Below are 16,570 nucleotides of genomic sequence, written 5' to 3'. Positions count from 1 at the left end.
TTGCAGCAAATGTTATAGTGCTGTAAATTTAAATAAATGAATTCATCCCTGGTCAATCTTTGCACTCCGACATTTTCATCACGACATGTCATGTGGATCAAACAAAGTATTTAAGGCTTGCTATGCTTTGTTGATGATTGTTATAGCTACAATAGTTTAGTTTAGTTAGTTGTCTGTGAAAGATCGCTTTTAGCGGTATTGGTAAGACCAACCATTGTAGCACCATGTACTAATGTGGTGTGCAAAAAAGAATATTCTATCAATCTAAGATAGATAGCGCTAAGAATTAGTGATATTAGTTGCAGTTAAAAAATAGGAAACTAAAAGAGAGACGAAAGAGCTGATATATGTACTATCAGATTTGGCGAAAAAAGGCTACTGATTCCAATTTTATTTAATCTTACCAGATAAAAGTTTCATGAAAGACATCCTCCAAGTTGCACCACACCCTTATTTCCGCCCTCTGTGTCATTTATTGTGTGTTTAAGCTCATTATCTACATTCTCGTGAACTCACGCACATAAAGTATTTCTCTTAAATGAAATTTTGAAGCGATTTAATTTAATAACATGATTATAATTCTAGCAACTTGCACTCACACTATAATAAGCTAAGCACTGCAATGTATGGTGTTATTTGAAGTTATTTGAAGGTACGTATAAAGCAGAATGCAGAAGGATGTTGCTGTACATGTAAGTAAATCATTGATACATAGTATAACAGAGGCCGTACACCAAAACCTAGGCCACCATCCTATAGAAGCTACCATAGAGCAATAGGCAGAACATTTGCATGTCACGACAGTCAGTCGGAGAAAATTGGCGGTTTGTTCAATATTCAAAGTACTCGTTTATAGTTCAATAGTCCAAATTTACCGAAACGCGTCAGTTGCTTGGATACAAGGGAATGGGAATCATGTTTCTGTATTATAGTGTTTAAATCTTTTGACTTATTTACAAGCTTTTATTTACCAATCGTAAACTATAAAACATGACATCTAAATCAAGACTCACTGCTCCGCGTGATGATAAAAGTATGTCTGTAAAGTAAATTCTTTTACTTTTAAAGTGTGGTTGATTAAAAAATCTTGTTTTTTTAGTTCATGCAAATAATGATTTGGAAAAGAAAATTATGGAAGCCTTCGAAGTGTTCGACCATTCTGCGAAACAAGTCGTCGACGTCAGAGAAGTAGGAACCATCTTGCGTTCTTTAGGTAAGTACATTACAAATTGATTTAGTAATGTAGATTCTAATAATCAGATATTAGTTATGTAATTCTTATAATAATCTATCTTTTTTTATTGTTCCTTATTAATATCCAAATTGTAAGAAAAGAACCCTATTACTTACGTTTACTAAGGCACCGCTGTCAGCCCCAATTCTGCTACCAATGTTTAATAATATAATCATTTAAATGACTATGACGCAACTCATTCGTTTTCCAGCCATTGCATTTTACATCGGTGTTCTTCCACTTGATTCGCAGAGCACTCTGGCAAAATGCTTAGAAGAATACGAATAGAGTCAGATTTAATGCAATTTCCATTCAATCATTAATTCAATAATTGTAAATAGCAGAATTGGGACCTTGTACGTCTGCTGCCAGGCTGTATACTCTCTTGAATCGTGATAGCGAGTTTTTTATCAGAGGCCCTTTTTCTTTACCCTCTATAACAACAAATACTATTAAAATAGAGACCGAGTTTATGCAACGCTTGCTACCGCTTGCAGTATAAATTAACTACTCATGAAAAAATGTTTTCATCGCCTCTCATGAAGAATTACTTACAGGGTGTTGTCCAACCGAAGCTGAGGTACAGGAGGTTATCTTAGCGACGGAAAACAAAGAAGTAACTGGGAATGTGCCGCTTCATACGTTCCTACCATACATGTGCAAGGCTTTGATAGAACACAGGTCTGCAGAACCATGCATTTGTAATTAATTTACGACCTTTAGTGGTTATTGAAATAATAAGTTTTTAATATAGCCATAGCCATAGTATGTCCAGTGGCAATTACGTCGGAAAGGTACCTAGTAAATATTGAAAAATTCCGATTTCTTTTCTATACCGTACAGGTCGCTAAGCATTCAAGATTGTACAAACGATAACACCTACTTAACTAACTAACTTTTTTCATTGCGCATTGTTAGCTAGCTGATGCCCGCGGCTTCACCTGCCTAGATTGCAGTTATAGCTGCAAAATCATTACCCTTCTGTAACGCAGTCGGATAAACTTAGAATATTTGTTAATCCTGGTGTCGGCTAGCTACAAATTTCATCATAATCGGTAACCGATTTAAGCTTGAACAGTTAACAAAAACACTCACATTTCCGTCGCATTTATTATTTGTTTGATACTTTGTTGTAGGTACTATCCAGCAAGCGCAGAGATGTTGCTAGCAGCTTTCCGTTACTTCGACACGGAGGGCCGTGGCTACCTCACTAAGGAACGATTCACTCAACTCATGCTGGAGGAAGGGGAGCCGTTCACGCAGGTCTAACACTTTACGAATATATATCAAATTACAACATACACACACACACACAACAAAACGATTTGTTCCAAATAGTTGGACAGTCACAAAGGTCAACAAACCACGACCAACTTGCAACACAGCATAGCGTTAGCAATTCACCTTTTATTCCTCACCAGACAAATTCAGATGGGAATATGTTATTCGCAACAATGGATTTCGATACGAAGACATTTTTTGTTTTCGCCTTAATGTGTTTTTTAACTGGCGTACCACTCTTATTTTTTTTTTCGAAATAGCGTATCGCAATTACGTCATTCGAATCTTCATATCACTCCCATAATAAACAGCATTTTTCCCACGTTTTTATAAACTCACTTTCTTGTTTGTTTTTCGTTCCGGTTGGATTTTTGCAAATTTTGAGTGAAGCAGGCTGAAACTAGCTTGGTAGATGACAATGCAATTTACAACTATAAAAACTGTCAAAATTTTATAAACTTTGACATTTAAAAACGTGGGTATTTCGATTTTTTAAATCAATTTATAATATTTTATTTTAATGTCATTTTTAACGCCATCTAAGTAGTTATTTTCTTAGTTAGCTTCCAGAAGTAGGTCGCCGTGTTAGAAAACGATTCATAAAGAAATTAAATCTCATGATATTTATAATGTCTTCGTGTAGGAGGAGTTTGACGAGATGATGCAAACCGCTTTGGATCCCGTCACTGACACTATCACTTACGAATACTACATCAACCAGCTTATGGTGCGTATTGTTTTATATTTAGGTATTTCGGTAAGTATCTTGAAGGTATAGTCAAAATACCCTCCTGAATCGAGTTCTGATTCGATAGCGTTAGGGCCCATTTAGACGATGCGACAAATATCGCGTCAGTTGTAACACATTGCTGGCGATTATATATCACGTTAGATACCCGAGCTGGATGGCTGCACAATGTATTGCAAATTGCATGGTACATAGGCCCTTAGTCTTTAGGAACTCGATACTAGCAGCAATTAGTGCACTGGCACAAGCCGGACCTAGGTTTTACCTAATTGATAAATACCGACGCTGGTAGCACTGAATCGCTACATCGATTATATCGAGAATCGATTCAAAATCAAAAATAGAAACGAATCAATATTGCTTGCTGTAAATATACAATGCATTATGTTAGCGCACCGGCCAAACGCTTGAGACGTTGCACGGCAGTTGTGTTTCTATGGTTTATCTTTTACGCCGTGACAACAACGACTGCAACAGTCTTACGGTTAAGTGTCGATCGATAACGGTTAATCACCACTCCCACCTAATCGGGGGAGTAAGTGGGTAGTGTTAAGACTCTTTCTGTGTAAAGCATGATAGACGCTACACCATGTTGCGGCCGGTCCAGGCCAGTCATTCACGTGTTTTTTACCTTAATCGCATGTTAGCACTAACGCAGTCGCTTGATCTCACCAAAAGAACTTGATTTGTTAGTGATCCACGGCTAGGCACGGATAATTTTCATATTGAGAAGTAACATGGGTTCATGTTCTAGAATACAGAATGTTTAACAATTGACTACAACAACTATATATACTTGTCTCTAGAACTCAGTGGGATAATACTCCGAATGAAGGTTTTTATCCTACTGGTGGTAGACTTTCCTCGAACCCTTACTGAGCGCTCCGTCCTTATTGAAACGAATATAAATAAAAACGTAAATCTCTACATGAGTATTAAAGGGTCGCTTTTAGTTTGCAAATAAAAAACTTTTTAATGTAGGTATCAATTTATTGCTATGGCGAAATTTAAAATGTTTAGCACAATATTAAATGCAGGAGTTTAAAAATAAAAAATGCAAATAAAATAAAACCATTCCTAGGTATTTAAACCTTAATACATCCTAAAAAAGTTGTTAAAAGTTTTGTAAAACAAAAAAATACGTATCTATGGTAAAAAGGAAATGTAGCATTCCCTATTAATTCCAATTATAACATTAGAATACATTGCTAACATGTTTAATTACAAGTTAAAATCAGGAACTACATATAAAAGTACATTCTATAATAGGAATTAAATGTAACATCCCTTATTTATTAATGAAACAAGTATAACAGACCTACTTACTATACTAATTTTATACAAGTAAAGAGAATACCAAAATATCGAAATATATGTCTACTCATCTCGAAACTAGAACTAGAAATCTATAAAATAAATCAGTATTAAGACAACCATAATTTCATCCAGGAAGTTCAATAGTTACATATGTATAAGGTAACACTGTACCCATTTGGTAAGCAAGTTTTAAAACAGTATTCATAATTATTTCATCATCACACAGAACCTCAAATTCTGCTAAAAGAAGAAGAAAAATATCACAAATCTCTAAACTAGAGAAAAGTTTTAAAATCAACATACTCATAAATTTTAGTGATGATATCCACGACAGCCCTTTCTATACTAATTATAAGGAATATTAAAGTAGCCTAGTTGAGCCCTTAAACATAAAAGTTTCTTCAAGACATGCAAAAACATGTCCTTCTTGAATTGACACTCCATTAAAGATCATAACTATCGCCTCATTTTTCACGCCTCTTCATTATTACATTCAAAAAGTTAGTAATACATTCATATTGCCATAATTTGTGAAAAGAAATAAATTATTTCTTTTCAAATATTCAATGCTATGAGCGTAAGGTTGGAACTAAATTAAAGTAAATTTTCCCACGTTTTTATACAGTCACTTTCTTGTTTGTTTGTTGTTTCGGTTGGATATTTGTAACTCAATTTCGAAACACTTCCCGATAAGCTAGCAGGCCGAAATTTTCCTGGTAGCTTCAAACCTGACGACAATACAATTTACAAACGATAAAAACGGCTGAATCGATTACGATAAAATTTGAATGGAGTGACAACTAAAAAAGTGGGAATTTCGTTTTGTTAAATCTATTAATTTCGTTAGTTAAATTAAAACAAGTTTAGTTACTTACTAGTAAGTTTTCTCGGGTTTAGTTTTGCGCGAGGCGGCTAGCACGTCTAGTGCGTATGGTGCATGGTGTGATATTAGCGTTGGCCTTGCGGGCCGCTGCTCGTGTGGGTGTTGACCTTCCAGTAGCAGACTTCAGTTCTTCTAACCTATCATTCTCAATTAATTCCAAATCTTTATCTGTATCGTTTGTAGTTTCTGCTTTTTCTGGGTCAGCTGTTTTTGTATTTGATTCTTCAACAGAGGTTTTATCTGTAGTTTCAGCTTTTTCTACTTCAGCTGCTTTTGCATTTGGTTCTTCAACTCCAGAGGATTTGTTTGTGGTTCCTGCTTTTTCTGGTTCACTTGCTTTTGTACTTGTTTCTTCAACTCCCGAGGTTTTGTTTGTAGTTTCTGTTTTTTCTGGTTCAGCTGTTTTTGCATTTGTTTCTTCAACTTCAGAGGTTTTTGCTTCCTTTTTAGGTGTTTCCGATGTGTCTTCCTTAACAGGGGCTGTTGTGGTTTCTTCCTTGCCATGAGCCTCATTGTTTTCGATTCTATTTGTAACTTCAGGAGTTTCCACTGTAGTAGATACTTCAGAATCGGTCTCCAGATTTATTGATTCCTGAGATCTTTCCTCTTCCGAACTGGTCACTATTGTAATAATATATTTATCTACTTTCTTTGACAGGTCAGCTTCAGTCCCTGTTTCTGCTTTTTCAGTACTCTCTTGATTGTCAACCTTTTCAACATTCGAATCATTCTCTGGAATGTTTTCAGTTGTTTCATTAGTTTGAGTATCTTTTTCAGCACAAGTTTCGTTGTTAGTAACTATTTCTTGTTTGCATTGTATTGTTTCATCAACCATTTTATTGTTAGACGCATCGGCTTGTTTGCGTATGGACGACAGTAGGTCAGATATCTGGCCATCCAGCTCAGGGCTAATCTGGTCGCTATTTACTGAATCATTATTTTTCAGGTCAGATTGGCTCACGTCTAGGCTGAAGTCAATTTCTTTGTTTACGTTAGTTTGCGGAGTATTCGAATTGTCATTGGCTTTATTACCGCAGACTCTTATGCTTAGCGTTAGGCGTCCTAAAATGAGAAAAATAGAATATTAATAAAATGTATAATAGTTTTTCACTGTCACCCAAAGTTAACTCGTGTTTTTCGGTATGACCCAACTAGTTTTAGACCTAACCGGAAACCTTAATCATGAGCGGAGGCGGTGGTGTTGACAAGATAAAAGACTACCGTCGGGTCCGAAATCAGTCTGACAATTCCGAAAATTCGCGCGGCTAAAATTTTGAATTATAATGATCTTTATAAAGCTTAGAACATATGTCTTACCCATAGTAGTGCCATCTGCAGCCAAAATGCCGTCAAAATCGCTTTTCTCCGAGAACCCGACGAACAGCAAGTTGTGGATAGTCCTGTGCTTCTTGATAGACTTCGGGTTGAACTGAGACATGAATTGTTGCATCACTTTTTTCTTGGGCAGTGAAGGACGACCCATGATCTAAAATTAAACATAAATAACTTTAAAAATGCTTGTACAGAATCCAGCTTTTCTTTTCACAAAAACACCCAGACTTGGAAATATGTGGTACCACAAATGCATATTCCTTACATTTTGAATTATTTCACGCACAGCCCAATATAAAATTATGTCATTTACAAATTCGGCGATCCGTGCATACAATATTTAGAAAACTATCATCAAAACCATTGTTAACACATTAACAGTAATGAATTGTAGTTGGAAGCTCCTTACCTTAACATAGAATGGCAAGTTATACAGCGGTCGTATGGGACTGGCTGTAGGGCTTTTGACAATAGTACCAGCTACCGGTGCGGCCTGTACCACAACCGGCTCTGTCTTAGCCGCGATTTGAACTGCTTTGTCGACTGTCAACGCAGTGATCTCCGCTTTGGCAGATTGATACATGCTATCGATGTTCAGAAGCCTGATGATCGACTAAAAGGAGAGTAAAATGGTTTTAGAACGCATGTGACACTTCAAATTCAATTAAACTTTCAGGGTGCATTGAAATATGTCGTAATTATTCTTACATTTTATACTACAACTAGTACTGCATATATAAATGGCATTTTTCGGCACAGGCAAAATAAATATTAGTCAAAAAAATAACGATAAAATACATAGTTACCGGTAAATTCTTTTTCAAAAGCCGCGGTAAGAAGCGTCGCACTTCGCGTGGCTTAACATTGGACTGCAAGAACCGCTGGAACTCCTCCGAGTCTTCTTGGCCGTCGGGCCCCGTCGACTCTTCCAGTTTCAGGATCGCTTCACTGACGTCTGCGTCAGGGTTCTCTGCTCTGTATATTTCTTCAAGCTGCGAATTAATGTGAGGTAGGAGAATCAAAGAAGGATTCCAGAAGGCCTTCTACGTAAAGCTAATTTCATTTCATTTGTGCTTCTTGCTTCCACAACTGCTATTTTTTGCGGGAGAAACACAATTATGTAAATAACATGTCTGAGACCGCAAAAGATGCATACTTGGAATAATAAAAAATCGTCTTATGCAGGAATCGAACTCGCGATAGCCACATAAGTGGTCTTTGGCGACCACTCAGCTACCCGCCCAATCAAAATTGACTCGACTCAAGTTGAGATAACTATTTAAGTACTCACTTTAGCAAACATTGCAGTTATACGAGTCTCCAGAAGGTAGGACATGTTCTTCTTAAAGAAATCTTCGGGATCCTCTGTGAATTAGATAGTGCAATTAGGTAATGACAAAAATCAATAAAATAAAAAGTAAATGTTACACATGCATGAATAAAGATTATAGTTTGGTTATAATCATGGTTATTAATTATCATTTCGGTTATGACACATGCTATTTTTTTTCGAAACGAAATACATAATATATTCTTCTTTTTTCTGAAACCTATTCTTGACCTTTATTGTAGTATGCCAAAAACATGCAGACAAATGTAAACCACTGCCTGTATTATTGCTGTGACCAAATCACTTACTACCGTTTTGTACAAGCAGCCGAGAAAAACGTTCAAATGATTAAAGTTTTAAAACTAGACCAGTTTTAAAACAAATGAGGCTCAAGGAAAAGAAATTATTGCTTATGCATGATACTGTTACACTTTTCCTTTTACCGACAACATTTAATCTATTTTGTACGAAATTACGTTACTCGACCAATTGTCCAAACACTGATACAAGAGTGGTTTGAAATTGCTTTTTTATTTATTAACAATAATAATCGAAGCCTGGCAGATATGCCTTGTACATAAGTAAAAAGTGTCAAACTTTAATAGTATTTGCGGAAATTCTATTAAAGGTTTATTTCCATTGGGTATAATAACAAAAATGTAACAATAACTACCTGACTCAATAAGATTATTTTTCTCTTCTTTGTTGGATGTCTGCGCGCCGATAGCTTCTAAAGCTATGTTCACAATGTCGACGTCAGTCTCTGGAGGAAACTCCTCACGGTAAAAGGCGAGGATCTCCAACATGCTGCCGACAACTTTGCCTAACATGACTGTTTTTATACGCTCCCGAACTGCTTGTTTCATTACTCGTTGCATTTCAACAGATCGTAACATGGATGCATGTGGAGAATCTTTTATGATAGATTCTCGTATGTTTTTCATGATAGCACCCAGAGCCAGCTCGAGGCGGCCGGTGACCTGCTGCGTGGGCACGTGGTCGGGCAGCAGCATGCGGTTCACATCGACCTGCGCGCCCGCCACGGTGGCCGCGGCCACCAACTTCTTGCGCTCAGCGAGAGGCTGAGTCGCAAGTTTATTAGCTGGGGCTGCTTTTGGCTTTGTTACTTTGTTTTGAGTAATCGGCTTTCGAGGAGGAATTTGCTTTGGATTCTGGTTTGCAATCTTTTGACCGACAGATTGTTTTACTTTTATGCTCATGAGAGGCACAGCACCCCTTGGGAAGTTCTTCAGACCGATGCTCGGATTGGGCATTGGTCTTGGGTTCCGGAAGTTGGCAGGCCCAGCATTCATTGGTCTAGGTGGAACTTGTCCCATACGAGGATTAAATTGGGGTTGAGGGCCTTTCTTTTTCGGTGGCGTTCTTTTAGAGGTATTTTCATATTGCCATTGAGGTTCAGCTAGGCGTTTTCTACCAAACTGACCACGATTTTTGGGCCCAACTGGGTCATACAACTGGGAATAATCACGATTAGAACTTGGTGGTTCAAAATCATAATTTCTCTGAAAATCAATTATAGAACAATGATAATTTGACCCTGAGCTTGCTTTTGTTTTTGGTCAATGATTCCTCAAGACCAAAAACTCAAGGATGCTAATAAATATTACTATATATGTAACTACTATCTTTCAAAGAGCTCCTTATGTTTACTCAATATATAAATATTGCAACATAAATTACAAAGATAAGAAAAAGAATCTACAACTAGTAGCTTTTAACATAAAAAGGAGTTCCAAACACAATATGGCATTTAAAAGGTCATCCCAAGCAGTATTAGTGCTTACAACATATAGATGAGATTAAAAATGCCAGTGGCTTGTGTAGTGGTACTGTAAAAGCCGGACAATTGTAGATATTTTGGGGTACAGGAATTATCTGGACCTGACATTCTACTAGCTGACCAAGTTATATTTGATGGTAGTTTGGTTGCTCAAGAATAGAAAAAGTTGCTTGTTCTTAAAAAAAAATGTTTGGATATGATGGATGATACAATTGGATGAAAGTATAATGTTACTGTTTTAATTAGTACTAAATTATCAATTAGAATAATTGTAGTAATTCTTATTTCAAGCTTAATTTGTAATAGGTTGTATTGTAAGGTATAAATGTACAATGTACAGATTATGTATATCATACCGAAGACTGGATCTGTTGCTCCATAGCCAGCAGATGTTGCTGTTGTTCAATCATATCTCGCTTCCGCTTCAGTAGTTCCAACTCCAAATCAATATCCTGAGATTAAAAAGTGTAAATTGTATACTATATCATACTTTAAGTAGGACAGTATTAACTTATAGTTTCCAAACCAGACAGTTTCCGAACCTAGGTGATTTCACTAACATCAAAGAATTTACCAAAAAGACGGTTTAGAAGCTCCATTGTAAGTATTATGTGTTATTCTAAATATTTATTTTAATAGTGGCCCTGGCCAGGAACTGTATAAGAGAACATTACTTATATACTTTTTGGTTTTAATTTTAAATTTTATAACACCAAACTTGACTGTACTACTTTTGCATGATAGGTGTACTAAGCACAGATACTTTTGATATCCACCAACAACTTGATTTTAAGTCTTGAGTATTAAAAAATAATTGTGCAATCCTTCTTGACATTAGGAAAACTGTTCCATTGGATTTTACAACAAGTAAATCATCAGATTTTGTCTTAGATAAGATATGAATGAATTCATACAAAGTCAATGGGCTATATAGATGATATGGTTTTTAAATATTACTCCACAGGTCAAAGACCTTTGCAAGATATTGAGTGAGAGCTAAAAACAAGAAAAACGAAAACTTCTTGGCTCAGAATTGCTTAAATTATTATTACTAAGTCTGGTCAGAAACAATGGCCATTGTCATAATATTTAATAATATTTAATACTTGTACGTTAATAGTTGTAACGTGTATTGTTACTATTTTTGCAATTGTCGAACTTCTATCAAATGTATAAGTATTTGGATGAATAATAATCGTAACCCGTTAAGTGGGTTATCACGATCTCATTTTTTTACAGTTTTTTTTCTCCAGTAAATCAATGACTTTCAATAGATTGTTTGCTCATTATGTTCTTATACTGTAGAATAATGAATCGAAGTAGCTATTTAGTATACGAAGTTTATATAAAATTACATCGAAAGTGCTGAGAATATACCTTCAGATGATCTGTCATCAATGGCCCTCCGGTCGTTCCGCGGCGGCTTCCGTTGCGACGCATCTCTTCGAATGTATTCAGTTTGTAATACGAGGAAATAAATAAAACAAGGCTTCAAAGATTCTTAAAACTAAACCTAATAAATAACGGCTTCAAGCTGAGATTTACTTTCTCTGGTCAAGCAAGCGAATGAACAATCGATATCTATTCGTCAGAGTTCATAAAACTTTGACGTCTGCTGTCGTAGTTCTTAAATGGCAACCATAGAGCAGAGTGGTTGATGACATATTGTTTAATTTTTATAGATAGAGATGTTCTTTAGTCGATTAGAGATTATTTTAATACTAAATAAAATAGATCAACTCATTTCGGGATCAATCGGAACTATATACAGGAATAAGTCTAAAATTAGCTTAAATCCTATCCCAAATTACTCCTTACCCATATTATTCCCTTCCCTGTCCTAATGTATCTCCTCCTACAGGTGGCACAGAAAGATGTGTATGATATAGCTGATGTTGTTGAAGAAGAAAGGAAGAAACAAGACGTACCCCAACAAAAGAAGAAACGTGCTTCATCCCTATTACGCTCTACTACTATGATGCTATAATCTTTGTAAATTAAAAATTAAGTACTATTTAACGTTCTTGTAAGTTAAATGAACTTATTCATCTCCTCAGTAAAACTGTTTACCGCTATTCTCTTCTTTAAGTATGATGTACAACCTGGTTCCGTTATTTTACGTTAGCCATTTAAGCAAGTGATACTTTGATAGACGCACGTGAAAAAAGACGGTACTGTATGCCATGTGGGTTAAAACTTAAGACCCTGACTTGAAAATCATGTCAGTCGTAGTAGTTATCTACTAGTTCTGTTCTCAGTTTTTGTGGCTTATATAGATAGATGTAAAAATATTTATCTTTTTATACCAACATCATGGGTAACAACTAATAAAAGTATATTTCGTTACAGGTCGAGGATGAGATAACAGAAAATCAAGAGGCACCTAAATGAAAATCTCAAGTAAAAATCCAAAATACTCACTAAATACTCTGTCAAACAAATAAAGAAAATAAACCAATAAAGTTTAACGTTGTTTTATTAGAGAAACAATTAACATAACACTACCTTACACTTTTAAAAATACTTAAAAGATCTTTATACAAAATGTTTACGAACAGATAAAACAAAAAAAAAAAATCCTTCTTGTTTCAGAATAATGTGACGGCAATACTACAACGTTGTCGGTTAATAATTTTAGTCATCAGTTTCACTCCATTCATCAACTACAATGCCTTCAGACATTAAAGCGAGGATGTCATTATCATCTAATTCGTCATAATCATTGTAAACTTGAGATTTATTTCCTTTATCAGAAGTTTTTGGTTCGTTAGCTGTTTTGATTGGTGTATTAACCTCCTTTTTTACAGGAGCCTTACTTCCAACAGGCTTAGCATTTTTATTCTCTATAGGAGCTTTATCAGCTGCGGTCTGAACTTTGTCAGCTTGCTCATTGTTGGCTTTCTGTGCATTTGTTTTCTGTTCAACATTAGCCTTTCCTTCGGTTACTGTCTTGACTGTAGTTTTATCATTAGCCGTTTTAGTTTCTGCAACTGATTTGTTGTCATTGGCGGGTTTATTAACCACCTTATTATCATTCGTTGGTTTATCTGAGGTGTTATTTTTATCAGTTTTGTTTATTACTTTTGCAACTTCATTGCTTTTAGCATTTGTTTCTGCTTTCACAGCTTCTTTAGTTTTTGGAGTATTTTCAGAATCCTTAGTGAGACCTTTAGCTACAACTTGTTTATCACTTTTGGCGACATTTTCAATCGTTTCTGTGTTCGCATCATCACTCGTTTCTGTTTCCTCATCATAGAAACTCGATACAAGATTCGGAGGACATTTAGTGAACCTATACATAGGGTTTATAAACACTTTTATGTTACCTGAAAAGTAAAAAGTATGTGTTAATTCTCATGAAGAAGATTTGAGATAAATATAGTATATATCCTTTTTAAAAGGAAAATCCGAATGGGTTAACATACACCGTTTGTTGCATAACCTTAAGCAACATAAAGCAAGCAAGCAACTACCACACAAAGTCGTAGAGGTTTGTTCTTGAGAAACACGTTGTCGGAAACTAAACTCGAACTAAAGACTTGCGAAAGATGATGCGTCGTGTACGAAAAAGCTAATTCTTTTTCTTAACTCCGTTCACTTACCACATTTGACTTCTCTTTCGCCGCATACTTTATCAAAGTCATTGATCGTCTTTACTTGTGCCGCAAACATGTTATCTGTCTTCTCAATGCGTTTGAATGCAATGAAATTGTATTTCTTCAAGAACTCGCCCAAGTAGACCTTTTCAGGTTTTCCGGAGAATTTAACCTGAAAATTTATATAATGAATAAAATGCATATATTTTCATGGATCACAGACCTACAGTCTAGTCTGAATTTACACAATTACGTTTATTGCAATTCAAATTACATTAGTTTTATTTATTATGTATGTAATTTTGTTAATCATGTATATTGACATATAACAAAAATACATACGTGATAAATTCACATTCTGCCAACCAGTAAAGCAGGGTCGCCAATAGAATCAGTAAAAAAAAATATGACATTGGAATGGGCAAAGTTTACATTTGAATCATCTTATTTTACACCAATTCATGAAGTTGTTATTCTGTAAATCTACAAAGATTACTAATTGGAAATCTTGATATGAATGAAAAAGATATTTATTTACCTTTACGTAAAGTGGATTGTGGATGTTCAGTAACCGCTTAGTAATGTTAAGGCCCAATACCTGTAAAATAAAACAATTATTGTTAGAAATTGTGGTTATTACCAGTCACTTTTTTACGCTGGTTGCCTGCTATGAGACAACCTTGCTTACAAGAGTAACGTGACAGCTTCAATTTGTCGAAATTGCTTTTAAAAGTATTTTCTTTTTATCTTATAGTTGATAGTTGCCTTTACAATCTGGTGTCAATAGTTCCAACCCTCTGTCGTTGCTTACAAAACCTTGAGATTTTGATTTGTTTTAAAAAACCACTCCCGCGTTAAGGAAGTTAATCATGATGTCGCGGAGGATTTCAATCACATTCAAGTCACATACACAAAGACACTCGGATTTGGGACAAAAGTTCATAGATCATACAAATTCTTATCCTACGCGGGATCGTACCCGAGACACGTCGCTCAGAAGGTTACGGTGACCTCAACCGCTCGGCTATCCTTGCAATACGGACAGAAAGTCTGGTCACCTTAGGTATAACCTAATAAGCAATTGAAAGGGCTTTAAATCCTAGTTAAAAATAAAATACTTACATTTCTTAAGTTATCACTTAATTTGTTCCTCAGCTTATCAACCACGATTCTTTCAACTTCATCTGATGGATTGTCTGGTAGTTCCTGCCATACCTGTAATAATAATAAAATTCAGATTAACTAGCGCCAAAACATCTGACGTGCTCAAGCCAGCAATATGTGAACTTATTTTAATCAATGCCGATGCCACGTTAAGCTGTCTCATGTGCACATATTTACATCGAATACGAAAGAATACGTATTTCTGACACATGTCTAATCAACGGTAGCCTGAAAGCTCTGCCAATTTATTTAATGACAGTTTAACTGATTAGGTAGCCTGTTGCAGGGCAGTCTACCTCTAAGCAGGCCTTACTAATTAAAAATTGCAATGTGACTCCTCAACATATCCATGTGCGTCACATAAGTTACCTTTATCATAATATCTCGTAGTTCTGTCTCGACCATGCGCGTCATACGTTCGTTGAGCTCGTAGCGTCCGCTAGACGCCTCTGACGTCGCTGGATTTGCTGGATTATTTTCTTCTTCCGTTTTCTTTACTTCAGCTGTAATGAATAAAAGCGATAGTTAGGTTAAATAGTTAGGATAAAGAAACATATTATTGTTTTTAATTAGTCTTCTTTTTAATGTCATATCCAATCTCAGTAGGTCTGAGAATCGGCTACTGTCTAATGTGTATATCCATAAATAACAAGTGTTATATCTATCTTAGAAAGTCCTTAGAAACAAATGTATAATGCAAAACTATGTTTGTCGGGTAAGCTATAATGTTTAATGTTTCAGTGCCGGGCAAAGACCTTTTCTTCTCTAGAGAAAGTTTACACATAATAACACACACAACACATACTTTTATTCCGAGTTGTTTCGTTGGGCGTTGCGTCTAGCGCTTCAGAAGTCTTGTTTGCTCCTTTAGACAAAAGAAAAACACACTCTAAACATAGATGTAAGAGGTTCAGAATGCAATACAGAATATAGAAGAATACAATAATATAGTCGAAGAATAAGACCTAGTCACTACTAGTTAGTTTATGTGAACATTATGAACTCTTTAGGTTGATCTTTTATTATTTTGCTTTATGATTGATATATAAGCTGGTGCCACAGTTTTATACCACCACTAAGACTTCACTATTTTTAGCGACTGATAGTTACTAGGAAAACATTACTAGTATACAATTTGAACCTACAACCTTTGACGTGGCGGCCCAACGGTCATACCACAAAATGGCTATACATAATAAAATAATATATCCTGGGACAACTCACACACGGTTATCTGAGTCCAAGCTAAGCAGAGCTTGTGTTATGGTTACCAGACAACTGATAAACTTACTTAATTATATATTTCTAAATACATACATATTATAGATAAATTACACCCAGACGCCAGAACAAATGATCATGCTCATCACACATTTGTCCTAGGCGGGAATCGAACCCACGACCTCCGGTATAGCAGTCAGTGTCACTAACCACTAGATGTATACTGTATTTGGGCAGATAAATTCTGGCACAATTCCAAACCCAGATATGCAAAATAAACATGTAAAGCAGATGGCAACTTTAATTACAACAGAAAAGCCAATAACTGTCCCACAGCAGGGCGGGGGTATCTTACCATAATTATCGATGTTTAAATATACCGCCTCTTAATAACAAAAACAGTACTAACCCTTTACAACTTCTTGCTTCAGTGGCTCAGATTTCGCCGACTTGCTCTGTTCATATTTAGCTACCGGTTTGGATACAGCTGGCTTTTTAGCCGCAGTAGGGGCTGGCCTCTGTTTCAATGCACTCGAAGACGGTCTCTCTGTAAGGCGAAACAGATTAGACCAGTTAGCAAATAGAAAGAAACATGTATCGGCAATTCGAAGCACATTTTTCAATGGGGCCATGCTCTGCCGAGGCAACGGAATTGTCCAAAAG

At 35.9% G+C, this 16,570-nt stretch overlaps 3 protein-coding genes across 12 annotated transcripts in view; 1 reads left to right on the top strand and 2 right to left on the bottom strand.

Moving 5' to 3' along the window:
* The first annotated feature begins 435 nt into the window (after nt 1-435).
* On the top strand, nt 436-12,394 carry LOC113505140 (dynein regulatory complex protein 8). Of its 6 annotated transcripts, none has more exons than XM_026887698.1 (7): nt 436-652; nt 1,100-1,213; nt 1,792-1,915; nt 2,371-2,497; nt 3,159-3,242; nt 11,788-11,930; nt 12,276-12,335. In XM_026887698.1, the coding sequence occupies exons 2-6, from the start codon at nt 1,132-1,134 to the stop codon at nt 11,911-11,913; spliced, it is 543 nt and encodes a 180-aa protein (XP_026743499.1). In that variant the 5' UTR covers nt 436-652; nt 1,100-1,131; the 3' UTR covers nt 11,914-11,930; nt 12,276-12,335. The 6 variants fall into 6 exon arrangements, with proteins under 6 accessions (XP_026743499.1, XP_026743498.1, XP_026743496.1 ...); XM_026887697.1 differs by having other exon boundaries at nt 436-692; XM_026887695.1 differs by lacking the exon at nt 436-652 and adding an exon at nt 715-1,033 and having other exon boundaries at nt 11,788-11,952; nt 12,276-12,357.
* LOC113505135 lies at nt 5,256-11,721 on the bottom strand. The gene is made up of 8 exons (XM_026887688.1): nt 11,304-11,721; nt 10,283-10,378; nt 8,799-9,648; nt 8,087-8,160; nt 7,602-7,787; nt 7,205-7,408; nt 6,781-6,949; nt 5,256-6,525 (listed from the first exon to the last, which is right to left on the bottom strand). The coding sequence occupies exons 1-8, from the start codon at nt 11,364-11,366 to the stop codon at nt 5,474-5,476; spliced, it is 2,694 nt and encodes an 897-aa protein (XP_026743489.1). The 5' UTR covers nt 11,367-11,721; the 3' UTR covers nt 5,256-5,473.
* LOC113505133 (zinc finger CCCH domain-containing protein 13-like) overlaps nt 12,385-16,570 on the bottom strand; it is a 23,145-nt gene continuing 18,959 nt past the window's right edge. For 3 of the 5 annotated variants that reach the window (XM_026887681.1, XM_026887683.1, XM_026887685.1), the window contains 7 exons: nt 16,317-16,454; nt 15,492-15,551; nt 15,056-15,189; nt 14,645-14,737; nt 14,061-14,120; nt 13,529-13,694; nt 12,385-13,252 (listed from right to left, as the gene is read on the bottom strand). In XM_026887681.1, coding sequence (XP_026743482.1) covers nt 12,561-13,252; nt 13,529-13,694; nt 14,061-14,120; nt 14,645-14,737; nt 15,056-15,189; nt 15,492-15,551; nt 16,317-16,454 — 1,343 coding nt within the window. In that variant the 3' untranslated portion in view covers nt 12,385-12,560. The remainder of the gene's footprint in view (nt 13,253-13,528; nt 13,695-14,060; nt 14,121-14,644; nt 14,738-15,055; nt 15,190-15,491; nt 15,552-16,316; nt 16,455-16,570) is intronic. The other 2 variants (XM_026887684.1, XM_026887686.1) reach the window with 1 other exon arrangement.

This window comes from Trichoplusia ni, chromosome 24, assembly GCF_003590095.1.
Source record: "Trichoplusia ni isolate ovarian cell line Hi5 chromosome 24, tn1, whole genome shotgun sequence".
In the NCBI taxonomy this organism is placed as follows: domain Eukaryota; kingdom Metazoa; phylum Arthropoda; class Insecta; order Lepidoptera; family Noctuidae; genus Trichoplusia; species Trichoplusia ni.
This window is presented reverse-complemented; position numbering and strand designations above follow the sequence as displayed.

Coding starts and splice junctions, on each gene's coding strand:
- LOC113505140 (XM_026887695.1), top strand. CDS start 991: ATGACATCTAAATCAAGACTCACTGCTCCGCGTGATGATAAAA. Junction 2,498..3,158: donor AAGGGGAGCCGTTCACGCAG/GTCTAACACTTT, acceptor GTCTTCGTGTAG/GAGGAGTTTGACGAGATGAT. Junction 3,243..11,787: donor ACTACATCAACCAGCTTATG/GTGCGTATTGTT, acceptor CTCCTCCTACAG/GTGGCACAGAAAGATGTGTA.
- LOC113505135 (XM_026887688.1), bottom strand. CDS start 11,366: ATGCGTCGCAACGGAAGCCGCCGCGGAACGACCGGAGGGCCATTGATG. Junction 7,409..7,601: donor TTTTGAAAAAGAATTTACCG/GTAACTATGTAT, acceptor CTCTCCTTTTAG/TCGATCATCAGGCTTCTGAA. Junction 6,526..6,780: donor TGCAGATGGCACTACTATGG/GTAAGACATATG, acceptor TTCTCATTTTAG/GACGCCTAACGCTAAGCATA.